Source organism: Catharus ustulatus, chromosome 21 (genome assembly GCF_009819885.2).
Source record: "Catharus ustulatus isolate bCatUst1 chromosome 21, bCatUst1.pri.v2, whole genome shotgun sequence".
NCBI classification, from domain to species: Eukaryota; Metazoa; Chordata; class Aves; order Passeriformes; family Turdidae; genus Catharus; species Catharus ustulatus.
The window spans coordinates 10,384,207-10,397,918 of NC_046241.1; the positions used below are offsets into that span (position 1 = coordinate 10,384,207).

At 43.7% G+C, this 13,712-nt stretch overlaps 1 protein-coding gene across 2 annotated transcripts in view; it reads right to left on the minus strand.

Annotated features, from left to right (window-relative positions):
- NR6A1 (nuclear receptor subfamily 6 group A member 1) overlaps positions 1-13,712 on the minus strand; it is a 73,571-nt gene that overhangs the window by 54,445 nt on the left and 5,414 nt on the right. For both annotated transcript variants that reach the window (XM_033077527.2, XM_033077525.1), the window contains exon 2: positions 7,576-7,635. In XM_033077527.2, coding sequence (XP_032933418.1) covers positions 7,576-7,635 — 60 coding nt within the window. The remainder of the gene's footprint in view (positions 1-7,575; positions 7,636-13,712) is intronic.

Here is a 13,712-nt window from a genome sequence, read left to right on the forward strand (position 1 = left end):
AATTATCTCTGTGACAAGTACTGCTCCATGGGCTGAGCTTTATCCTCACACATGGTCTGTATTCCTTGTTCCCAAACATGGAACTTTGCATTCAGCTGTACCAAAGCATTCACTTACACTTGATTTACCTGGAGATCCAAATCTGTGTCACTCTTCTGTCTAAAAACCCCAAACCTGCTAATATGGGATCCCATGTTTCTCCCACGATGGCTTGGATGTGGCCAAGTCATTCTAAGGCTGCACCAACTGGATCAAGTTCACCCTTGGAATTGCGTTTAGACCTCCCCGTTTGTCATTTGTTAATCCTTTTAACATTTGCCACAGCAAATTTGTATCATACCAGTTTAAATTGTCATTCAGTATTAAGTCAAACACCTTTAAAAAGTCTAGGGTGTGCTGCATCCACAAGCAAGCTTGTCAACTTAGAATGAGATCAAAAGAAGTTGGTAAGTCCTCCCTAAATCACTGGAATCTGGTACTAACAGCATTTCTCCCAGGTCCCAGAAGAGCTCTGCATCTGTTTTCTCTAGGATCATCACCACAGCACTGTGTTCAAAAAGGGCAAATGGAACAGACTGGTAACCTTGTCCCCCAGTTTTATGTAGCCCCAGGACTTTAAAGTAGTAGTCCCAAGGAATTTTTGGATGGATTTTATCACCAGTGCTCACTGCTGAATCTGAAGTGTTTGGCCATGGCATTGCTAGTTAAACACTCACCCAATTTTCAGTGAAACAGCAATAATTAAAAACCGCCAGCAATTCCATGCTCTTGTCTCCCCAAGGTGTATTTGCATGCTTCCCCTGCTGAAGTCATTTACCTCGACAAGGAAAACACATTTGTATAGTACAATTAAAGCCTGTTCAGGACAAAGCAAATGTGCTTGCACATGGCATTTCTGTGGATGCTCCAGGCAGGCAGCAGGACACTGTCATGTGCTGAGGACAATCCTGGCCCCAGTGTCCTCCACTGGGGTCACACACCTCCCTCAGGAGAGTCACAGCTCCAGCACAGGGGGTGGGAGGAAGAGGGAAGCTGTGTGACTACCAGATGCATATGTAAAATTTATTTAGTGATACTTTAGAGCAGTGCTGTTGGAATTCCTGCCCTGCTAAATAAAAGCCTTATTGTGAGGAGCTAGTAGAATGATTGGATTAGGGTGTAAGAATTGTTCAGGCACCATAAATACAAAGAGCACAAGAAATACCCACCAAATTAACTCAATCCTGAACAGTTAACTCAGTCCTCTTACAAACAGGTTAACCACTGTGTTTCAGGGTTGTGTACAAATTTTGAGGAAACCATTTTCTTCGTACAGAAACCCATTCTCTCCGCTGTAATTTGAAAGAAAACCCCATGTGCTCAGAATGTTCAATTCTTTCATTCATAGAAAAGGTCTCGTTCAGCAATCAGTGCCTCCTGACTGGTGGCCTTACAGGGGTCCCAGTTTACAAGGTGTTCTGTGCAGAGAACAGAGCTGGGCTCTCAGGGACACTGTCAGCATATGGGGAGGGTGCACAATGCTTTTTACACAACAACAAAAAATAACTAAGGAATAACAATAGAGGAGGCAGCTGTCAGCTCTAATTTCAGTGCTTCCTAGGTGAAAGAAGTCTGAGAGAAAGGAAGGTGTGTCAGAGGTTCAGTGCAGACCTGAACTTCTGGAGTGTGCCTTGCAGATATTGCCCACTTACAGTTTCCAGAGAACTATTTTATCTTTCCGGAGTCTGTCCAAAAAAATCTCATGGAGAGCTTTGAACTTTGCAAAGGGGAAGGAGTGTGCAGCCAGGATATAGAAATAACATGTACAGTTTAACTTGAAGAAATTCAGGCTCTGAAATCATGAAGCAAGAAGATGAAAGTTCCTACCTTGAAGGTCATTGGAGGGATAAAGGAAGAAGTAGTGAATTGAGAAAAATGCTTCTCTCACAATGTTGTTTAAATATAAAAAAACTGTTTTGGTTTGTTAAAACCAAAATTTCATGCTTGGCTTGAACTGAGTTTCCTTGATTTATGTTACACCTACCACATGTAGCCACCCTTCACACTGGGACACTCCTGAGGCTTAACACTCCAGGCTGAGCACTGCTTGTGATTAATTCAAATTGTCTTTGTTCTTTCCACCAGCTCTACTCCAAATGATGGCAAGAAAAAGGTGAGACTAATTTTTGGAGAATTCTTTTGATTTTCAGTATCAGCTGATGTTTAATGATACCATTAAAATCAATCAGTTTAAGTGCAGGCTACAAACTGTATTCCTGGAGCAAGATTGCTTCAAGTACGTTATTAGACAATACACTTACTGTTAAATTACATGTATCAGCTCAGGATATTCAGAGAGAAACTGTTAGATCCCTACAACAAGAGAAAATACTCTGCATTTAAAGCAAGTTTCCAGCATTTAAGCAGTAAATTATCCCCACTGACTCTGTAGGCTTCACTGCACTCACAGGAAAATTATTTCAGATACAGTAGCAGATTTACTTTTTAGCAAACAAACTGCAAGTAAGTAAGTAAGTAATCTCTCTGGAACCATGCAAGCCAGGTGGAAAAGGTGAAGATAATTAGATGCAATATAGGGATGTAAAGAGATTAAACCCCCTTTTCCTCTTTTTAGGGGAAAGAAGAGCAGGGACAGGAGCTGTGGAAATACAGATGTTACATACTCCACTAAGCAGATCCCCTTCTCTCTTGGTTTAGCACTATGGGTGAGCCCCTACTCGAGGTTTTTTTTAAGTGAACTTTATAAAGAAATCTGAATTATTATAAACATCCTTAGTGCTGTTGAGAACATGCATATCCACAGGAGGAAAGGCTTTTTTCACAACTGCATCTCTGATACATTCAAAGCTGGTTTAAGAAATACTAAGTCAACTCAGCATCCATAACCAGAGTGTTACACTTCTGCAATTCATTAGTCCTCGAGGTTCCATTCCGTAATTAAAATACTTTGCAGTTTAAAGCTTTACAATAAAGAATGTGCAGTCCTCAGCAGTGTTTCCACTGCCAGTCTATGGAAAACATATGCATGGAAAATCTGCACAGTGCATGTATACAGCCATCTTTGGATAGCTTCAGTGAACATTCAACGCTGTCGGTGAGTTTGAGAACTAGAAAAAACCATCGACCGTTGACTGTACCTTGAGGTTTATCACAAACCCTCTGTTAAATGGAGAGCCTGAACCTTCAGAGATTTCACATGTGGTTGCCATTAGCAGGTCATGATTTACAGATTATATTAAGAGCTACAGAGGCTGAGTTTTTCCAGTTCTGCGTTCTCTGAAAGTGAATTGGTGTATAAGAAATGCTTGTTTGCTCTTAAAAAAAAAAAAGAATTAAAGCTTTATACTAGTGCAGAACTTCTGCAGAACAGAGTATAAGAGATCAATGGAAGGTTTTGTATGGGCAACACAAAAGCAGGAACGTATCCACACCATATGGGACACTTGGAAACAAATCTGAGCATGGTATATGTTCAAAATAGCAGAATACAGGCCAGATCAGAAAGGAAACCTTTCCATTTGGGCTGGCAACTTGAGCTTTGCTGGAAAAAGCTTTGGAATGTGAGTTCATTAGCTCCCAGGAACCTGCACTCGATTCCAGCAGCTGCTCACCGGGAGGGCCGGGCGAGGAGCGGCTCCCTCCCGGCCAGGTCCAGCTGCTCCTGCAGCTCAGGCTGTCACCCTGCAGCCAGGAAAGCAGAAAAACGCCTTCCTTTCAAAGGCACAGAAAGCCAAGGGCTTGGCCACCTCAGTGGTACCTCTGGGGAACCTTTTCCAGCCCAGCTGGTGACCAGGACTGCAGGCTCTGGCAGCAGGTTCCTTCATGAGTGTGCTGGCATTTGTTCTGCCTGCACAGGGACTGCAGAATCCATAAAATAAGAAAAGACCCAATGCACATGCCAGGGAATTTTGTCTTGGGCTGCTCTAGAGTGACAGCACCATCACCGTGGTGGAGCATCTTCAGCATCTAATGGCTGCAATCAACATTCATTGCTGTCGGTGGGTTTTCGTTTCTATCAACTCACTGATCAATGAATGCAAACTGCGGACCAGCCAGCCAAGGAGCACCTGCTCAGACAGCCCAGGACCACCCACTCACATGGCCAGGGCGGCCTGTCCAGCAAGAAAAGCGACACTTTTGCCAAAGAAATGCCATAGCCAAGTTCTGCCTCCCGAAACTGTGTAAGGCAGGTCTATGGCTCTGCCATTGTCCCACCAGAGAAGTTCAGGACACATCATCCAGCTCCTTCATGAGCAAATCTGAATGCTAATTAAATGCACGGGGATTTTTAAAGGAGCAGAGCAGTTGAGGAACTAGTTCAGTTTTAATAAAAGTGATACCAGTTGGTAAACCTACCAGTAAAGCATAAACCTACAGCTTTACCAGCTTATAGGAAATCAAACTTCTTCCTGAGCGAGCCAAACTGTGGAACAGCACTGGTCCTACAAAGTGACCAGTGAGAGATGAAAAGGGACTGAACTGTGGGGCTTTGGATTGACAGGGATGAGAATGGGAGGAAGCAAAGCAGAAAATAGTGATTTAAGGCACTGCTGCAGAGAACATTCTTCAGGGCTGTGGTGGCAGGGCCAGCTTCAATTATTCTGGAAAGGTGAGGAGCTGGAGCTGACTGCCTGGGGCAGGCAGGGAGGAGCAGACACATCTCTGTGTGACAGACACACCTGACACTGCCCTGAGACACAAGAGGTGCCTTCTAAGGATTTCTACGTGACTGGCATGAGATACCTGTTCCCAGAAATGCCCCTGCCCCTGGAGTGCCATGCAGTAAAGGAGGGAGCAGGGATGGTGGATCTCACTGTTCAGCAGTGGTGTCAGTCAATTCCCGGGGCAGCAGAGGGTCCAGGCACTTCTCTCACACTTTGTTTGCTCCTCCAGTTGCTCACAGGATTATCCTGGAGGAGCCTGTTCAGACACGCTGTGCTGCTATCCCACAGGAACCGAGCCCCTCTGACAGCTCAAGTCAGAACAACTCACCAAGGATTCTAAACTCCAGTTTGGTGAATATTCAAAATATATCTGCTTGCTCTTAAAACTTAACTCTTAACTTAAAAGATTTAATCTTGTTCAATTTTACATAGGAACAGTTCCACCAGGTTCAACAGCTACATGCTAAGCAGACGGAACTTTGCTAAAGTGGAATTTTGGGAGAAATCTCCCCTCTCCCTGAGTGTGACAGCAAAGAGCCCTGCTCAGTCACCACAGCGAGCACTTCCACCAACAGCCCGGGTAAGTGTGGTGCTTCAGGGATTTAGCACAGCGGTGTAACTGTGAACAGCCCAAAAGCATGCCTGCCAAATTGTTTTAACATTATGAAAACAAGACAAATGACTCATTTTTGATGCAGTTTGACATTCTGCCTTTGAAATCTCCAATTTTTCAGCATGCTTGGCAGACTCATTCGGAAGTGAGAGTGCACAATTTGGATTTTTTCCAGAGACATCTTACATGATGTACAAGAAAGCACTTTTGTGTTATTTTAAATAGACATTTGGGCCAACTGGTTTTCCTCATGTGTACCTGCATGAAAGCAGAAAATACAGAAGTCCTGACAGAGGTGTTCATCTTTACTGCAAGGACATGTGAAAATAATTCACTGCAATTACTCTGGATAAGACATTTCAGACAAACAGGGAAGATTACAGTAAAGGGGCCATTACCCCAGTTTGCTAATACACCACAAGCCAAAGGCTTGAGCAGACATTCCACACCTCTCAAATGCTCTGGATGCACAGATAACTTTAAAGTTTGGGTTCCTACTTGGCTGTAAAAAAAACCCTGGAGGATTTTTTAACTTTTTTTTTTTTTTTGCTTTAATTTTGGTAAGGAGACAGCAAGGGAAAAAACTAAGGAAAGACAGTTTAGCAGGTATGTTCAGAATGTTTTCAAATCCATGCTCGGGAAGCTTTAGATGTTTGTGTCAGCAACTGTTTGCTGCCTAGCAGAGCCACCACCCCCTGCCCCGGGGCACATCAGGGTGACACTGAGCACCAACACGTTCAGTGCTGCCACTACAGCCATGGGACAGCTGGGCTGGAGCAGTTTGGGACCTGCCCAGCAGGAATTGCCAGGGCTCATCCATCCACACCAGAGGCCAGCGAGGGCTGGGTCGTCACAGTGGCCACCAGCACTGACCGGGTGATCGAGAGACAGCAAGACATCAAAAGAACTCGAGGAGCTCCGTTTATTTAGTTTATCAAAAGTTTATATAAGTATCTTCATAGGGAACAGACAAGCATTTTTCAGTTTAGCAAAAGATAACAGACATGAAAGCTGCAGCTAGACAAGTGCACACTGGCAATAACATACAGTTATTTAAGGGGGAAAGAGGGTCAGTCAGCTCATGCTGCCCTTGTTTTGCACATACATTCTGCTGGGAGAATATTATGGAAAATTGAGTTATGTTTTAACACCTGTCAGTGCTCAAGAGTAAATACAAGCTATGTCAGGCCACAAAGAATCAACAGAGTATTAGCCAATATATTGTCATGAACTATACATGTCTGTAGATGACAAATTATTCTATATATGCACAAGAAATTACCTGTTTCCATATAAAAGTGGTAAACTGCATGAAAACCTAGCTAGATACCTACAAAGATGTGTTTTATTAATCAACAGGCAAATAACTGCACACATGTTCACAACCCAGAGCCCACCGTGCATGCATCCCACAGGGCTGTTCTCATCATACAGGAAGGAACCAGATTTTCATTCCCACCATACAGGAACCACAGTTCTCCAGTAAAAGTGCAAATCCACCAGCACAAAGGCACATGGAAAGGACCAGGTCCTGGCTCTGGGAGGCTTTTAGCAGCTGTGAACATCGGAGCATTACTTTTGAAATGAGCTGTCAGTTAAAACTCTGCCACATTTGAAAAAATCCACAGTTCCCAAACAATGGGATGAAAAGTTGCTCTGGATGAGGGGTTCTCAGCCCTGCTAAGGACACAGTTTCCAGTCCCACCAGTCTGACAAGGGCCTGTTGCCATCTAGTGGATTCCCATCGACTGGTCCCTCTGCACAGCAAATGCCACTAGATGGAGTGTTACAAAGGAATCCCGAATTCCTACTTTTTTAGAAAGTGTCCAGCAGCTCAGGTTTTCAAAGTCTCAAAAAGTTACAGGCCCAGAATTACCCTGAAATTGAGGAATATTTCACCAACTGCTCTCAGTTTCGTGAGAAATTCCAGGCTATAGATTTTCAAGTGTAATAACGAAACACTACAGAAAAATACTCCCATGTCAACATAATTTACATCACCTCAGGGGTTTCTATCATTCATGCAGGCATCTCCTTCACTGAGGTATCTCTGGTGGCAACAGATCTTACACAACCTGCATTCTGCTGGCATAAAAGTGATGTGCAGACCCTGCTCTGTGCTACTTTTGTAAGAAATACCTCATCAGCTCTCAGCTATGGGAATCCCCACTTCCATGAAAAAGCATCAGCTGTAAAATTTCTCCAAGTCTCTACCATGGAGTATCAATTCACATCTCTGGATTATCTTAGAATGAGAAATTCTACCTGGTCACACATGGCAAGAAAAGGGGTACTTACTGCCCATGGAGTTCATAGGGAGGACAGGAGAGGAGGAACTCATCTGCTCCACATCTGAAGCTAATGGGAAAGTGAAAATGAGAAAGATGTGATGTGCATGTTACTGAGAAGGTTTTATTTTGAAAACTTTCATTTACACTGAAATTGAATACACATGTCTTCAATCACCTGAGGAATCTGCTTTGAGAATCAGATAATTTTACCAACATCAGCTTCCTCCTTTCAAGGTATTTCTATCATACACATTATCTGTAGATCTACTTTTCTCAGCAGTCATATTAGTAATTTGTAACTTGTGATGGTTTGAGAATATCAATTTGGAGTAACTTCCAGCACAAAGAAAGTCTAAATTACATCAGGTTTAAACTGTATGCAGAGCATTACTGTGGAATGAAAGGACATGATGATCTCCCATCTGTGTCCAGTGAACCTTCAAAAGATTCCTGCTCAGAAGAGAGTTCCTCTTCCAAAGGCTGGCAAGCTGCTGGAATTTGATCTGGAGCAGCATCAGAAACAAGTGCCTTTAAGCACAAGCCACTCTAAAGCTTTATCTTCTAACAGCTGAAAGAAGAAACAGAACTTCCTGCCTGTGTCTGCCAGTGAAAACCCTCAAAGTCAGAACACGATCAGAAACAAATGCCAGATTGCCCTCTGTGTTTTGGAAAGGACCCACCTTTCCAGGACCCAAACCAGGACAAAACCGTCTTGCACTAACAGGGTCAGTTTTAACCCAAGATTAGGTAAAGCCAAGATGCATTCTTTGGGCTTGGTCTCTCTCAAAACACCACAGCCCCTCCCAGCACATCCCCACCAACACCCAAGCTGAGCAGCTCAGTCTCCATCTCATGATTTGGTGCTGGTAGGTCCCACATAATTATATATTCTGTAACTCTTGTTTAGCTCTAAGACCCAATAAATGCACGCTCCAAGTTTACATTCCTAACCACAGAACACGGCCCCAGAAGCACAGCTCCAGCCCACAGCCAGGCTTTGCTGCCAGCCCAAATCCTGCCCTTCACATTCCTGCAATTCCCATTTCCCAGGCAGCAGGCAGTTCCCTGAGGACCACTGTTTACACTGAAAGTGCAAAGTTCTGCTCTAATTAGACAAGCCACAAACACGAGTAAACACTTCAGCAGCCCATCTTTACAGAACGTGAGAGCAGACACTGCACCTCACTGACTGAATCCTCCTGCCACACTCTGGTGCCACTCTGAGCCTCCTCAGTGAAGCTGCTCAAAGCAGCTTCAGTTCATATTAAACACCAGCCATAGCTGAGAACAGCAACAAACACAATTACAGACTTACTCAGCAATGCCCTGGCTTGTTCCTGTCCTGTTCCCCACAGAATTACTGCCTTGAACATCTACACAATAATTTATCATCCTGTTTGGCTCTTGCAGCAGTGCTCAGTGTGACATGCTGACTGCAGAGCTCCCAACAGTTTCTAAATTACACTACACAGGTCTGATGTGCTCAGAGAAGAAAAACTATTTGGCATCTTCCTATTTTCCACCTTAATACTACAGTCTCCCTAATTTAGGAACTAGCAAGCCATATACTATGCAAGTTTTGTAAATAATAAAAAGATTCTTCATATGTACTACAGCCATTTCAGGCTCCTGGAAAAAACTTTTGCCTATTGAAAGCTCCACATGCTTTCACATACATCTAAATTAAGCCAAAAAATAGGTGCAGATTTAAGTTAGTCTGACTCTTTGGAGAGTGGTGCAGAGTCAGCCCTGAGCACAACTCAGCTCTCGGGGAGGCTGAGGGACCAGGCCAGCAGATGGTCACTCCAAGGCTACCTGCTGCTCTGGCACACAGAGGTCACTGCCCAGCCCTGGCCAGATGGCACAGGGCAGGCACTTGAGAAGCTGCTGTGAGAGCAGCAGTCACTTAGGGCAGTAAGCTACACCTGCCAACATCTGGAATAGTTTATCAAGTATCATTCAAAGAGAAACTAAATAATGCATGTGCCTTCTGAAGAGAGGTTTCTGAGTGGGAAGTGTTTAAGAGGCAGCACAAATTCTCCAAGTCCTGAAATTTTAGATTGTTCATTGTAATGCCACATGACAGGCTGTGAACAGCAAAGTGTAACTATTTCCCAGCCATACTTGGAAATTTCAGTTCATGCTTGAAATCATGTTTTAATGACTATTTGTAATGCAGACACCATGCAGACACCATGCTCACCGCCACCCAGCTGCTCAAGTTTGAGGTTAGAACTCCCTCCATGTCCTGCCCTGTGCTGCAGGAACATGGCACAGCTGTGCCATCCAACAGCAGCAATACATCAACATTTCTGATCGTGTGCTGCTACTGGCAGATGGTATTTGCAACATATTAATCTCAAAATCACACTTTGATTTTTTTTTCTAAGTATATAAAAGCACAACTGCTTATTCTACACCCCACCTTGAACAGATGGATTAAAAAAATTATCTCAATATTAAAAAAGCAGCTGTTTATGAAACACAGCAGTGCTGGTTTGCTCTGTTATCCATAATCCCCCACCCTTCCCTCCAGCCCTTTTTATCTTCATAGTTATATGTAATCCATTAAATTCCTAAAACAAATTCATCTAAGGGAAAGGAGATACAGACTAACAACCAGACTAAGATTTTGGAAAGTGGTTTGCTCTAAAAGATGAAAAGGACAGAAGTCTGCTCAGCTATGAAGAGCAGCTACTGCCAATACAAGTATTTACCTCCTGACCTCTCCTCTGCCCACTCAGTGAACAGTGCCAATTGTTTTCCTGTATTATATACTGTTTACAAGCCCTGAGTGGCATGAAAGGAATTAATAATTCAGCTCATGGGGCTGATGACCTTGATTGGGGTACCCCTATTTGCTGAGCAGGAATCAGAGCAAAAAGCTCCCTTGAAGCCACAGGGTTTCTTTAAGAGTTTTTCACTTTACAGCCTAATTGGCCACCATAACATAAATCAATTATTTCTCCTGTTTTAAGCAACAATGCTACCTATTCTCAACCCCTTGATTTCTAACTTCCCTTGTATCAAGTCAGGGCTTGTTCTTTGACTTTTACAATGGTCTGGTAAACACACTGGCAAGGCCAGCGTGGAGAGCTTTGCTGGATCAGGAACATTTGGGAACACCAGCAAAAAGAGATTATACTATTTTGAACTTCTCTTGACCTTTGCCTGCCCTTGTCCCTGTTTATGCTAATTCAAGGGGTATATGGGCTACTCCTAGAAATGAACTTAGCCTGAACCAGTGACACAGCACTGGACTTTGAGGACATCCCCATCTCAGGTATGGAGGTGACACACACTGCCTGCACCATTCCATGGCGTTATCCAGGTGCAGGGCTTCATCTTTGTGTCTGTTTAACTCTCAAGTCCCAATCAACCTTTTCCTTCAGGTTATTGAGGTCCTTCTGAGCAGCAGCTGTGCCCTCCAGAGCATCAGTCTGGTTGAGGAGTTTCTCCATCCCACCATGCAGATGGTTGGTGAAATTGCTCAGTTGGCCCCAACACCGACTCCCAAGGACAATCACAGCACAATGGCCATCAGTGAGTGCTTGAACTCGACTGCCACCCTCTAACCAAACAGCCCAGGCTTCCCCCCAAACTGCCTGCAAGGATGACATGGGAGTCTGCATCAAAGCCTTGCCTAGTGCTGAGGTTAATGACAAAATCACTCTCTCCTCATCCACAGATCCACTCATTTCATCACACAAGGAATGAGGTTGGTCAGGCAATCTCTCCCCTTGGTAAGCCCACAGTGAATGTTCCCAATTACCTTCCTGTCCTTCAAGTGCCTGGAAATGCCTTTTGGGAGGATTTGCTCCATACCCTTCCCACTGAGGGACTGAGACAAGGCTGACCAGCCTGCAGTTCCCCAGAGCAGTTACTATTCAGCAGAGCTGAGTTAAAGGTGATTCATTATCCCTTATCAGCTCAATTTTACTATACAGAGACATTCCTCCCCTTTCCCCTACATTGGGAGAGCTTGTCTCACCTCAGCACTGAAAACACACACTGTTTGCAGAGAGGAGTGGGAAATAAGGTCATCTCATGAGAAACATTTTTACTTATTTTCATTTACATGGAAAACAATCCCAGTTCCTGGTTACCAACAAAACTTAAAGGAAACTTACACAGAGCTGAATCTTCCCTGTACCTGCATTGTATTCCTAAATACACTCTCTACAAACATTGTTATTTTAAATGCCTGTTTACATTCCAGTAAAATTCTGTCAGCGTGGTATCTGATTTATTGATGCCATCAAAAGTCACAGGATTCCTGACGTGCCTCCTGAGGCACAAAAATCAAAGCAGAAAGGAGATGCATGTTGCTGTGGTATCAGCATTACCACATACCCTATGGGCTGAGTTTCCAGAAGCCCTCTGTGATTTCTGGGAGCTCTGGAAAGCTTCCCTGAGAGGTTCAGCAGGCTCTGTTCCTGAAAATTGGGGTGGTGTGGAAGAAGTGCCCTAATTCATGGTAACAGCAAGGCTCAGGGCAGCTCCCAGCCTGCTCATTTCTCTAAAGGGGACTCATACACATTTGGCTTCTTATTTCAGACTTTACTAAAAGGGAAAACACAGTCAAGCACTAATGCTTTTTAGAAAAATTATGATGATGAAGAAAAAAGCCTGTCCTAAAAGAAGGTGATCATGTCTCTGTTTCACATCCAGTGCACAGAGCCCACAAGCACACTGTCTTTGTGCCCAGGCATGAGATTTCTGCATCTTCCCTACCTGGAGGATGTTTTAGTTTATTAGGATATTGCCTACCAGGCAGCCCAGCCTACTCCAATATTGAAAGATCAATTGCATAATCAGTTTGTAAATCTGGGGAAATTCTTTATTGACTTTTTGATCGCTGATAAACTGTTGGCCAACACAAGGCATATCACTTTAGCAAAATCCATCTAGAGTCCAGGAGAATTACCTACATTTAAAAAGCCAGAATTGACTGATACTATACAAGAGATGCTATTTTTTGGAGAGTTGACATCAATGCAGATTAATAGTGATCCCTGATGAATAATAGCATGTTTTCATATACAGAATATGGCTGCAAATCAGCCAGAGTTCCCAGGGGCAAGTTGTTCTAGACCCAAGCAGTGCAGCAGGTTAGAACCACCCCTGGACACCTGTCAGTGTGGAAACAGAGATGGTGTGGCTCCCTCATTTTTGGGAGGTCTCCACTTCCCACAGACCACCTGGAAGTGGCTGCAATAACTGACCAGAGACTTCAGGTTTTCCTTCCATCACTGATTTGAGCATCTTGCTGATGAAATTCAGTGACCAGAGCCCCACGGAGCACTCCCCTCCCAGCCCAGGTTTTGTTGGAGTGAAAGGCTCACATTAAGCATTTGGCCTCCCAGGGATAGGGATTACAAACAGGCAGGAATCAAGGGAAATTTGATTCTTTCTCCCCACCTACCTCTCTGCCTACTGTCTCCCATGTTTGCAAACCGTATTAGCTCCTGCTGCTTGCAATTCCAGAAACACTTCCCTTTCTCTTTGGGGCTCATTCCAGCCACATCTGCCTATTGCTATAATCTCATTTTGCAGGATGCCACATCTCTTAGTAGCTTTTAATTGTGGTAACACATCTAAGCATCTTAAAAAGCAGATCAGAAACTGACAGGAAAATGCTGTTTAGAATAGAAACATCCTTCCTGATATTTTTGGATATTTGTCTCCACTTGTACTAGAAAACTACCTTAAACACAGAAAAATAACTACATTTTTAAAGAGAAGGCTCCTAATCTCTTCAATGAGAAATTAATTTTGGATTGAATTTAGTATACAGTGCTGCTCTGAAGAACAATCTTAATTGACTTCTAATCTAAATTAAATAATACAGCAGTTCATAGTTTGCCAATTTCCATGAAAAGACAGCGCACAGTTTTGCCTTTTTAAAAACCTATGTTGGAAGATAGATTATTACAAGTTTTACAGTTTTAAAATAACTGTTACATACATTGCTACAGGAGATCCATTTGTATTCTTCCTTTTGAAGCTGCCCAGCACTGCTGCTCCACAGATGGTCGTGTTCTGCTTGGGCAGTGGTGGGTAAGGCTGGTCCCCCTGCACCCCTCCCAGACCATGGCCATGCCTGAAACATCTCACTCTCCTCAGGAAAAACCACCCCCAACA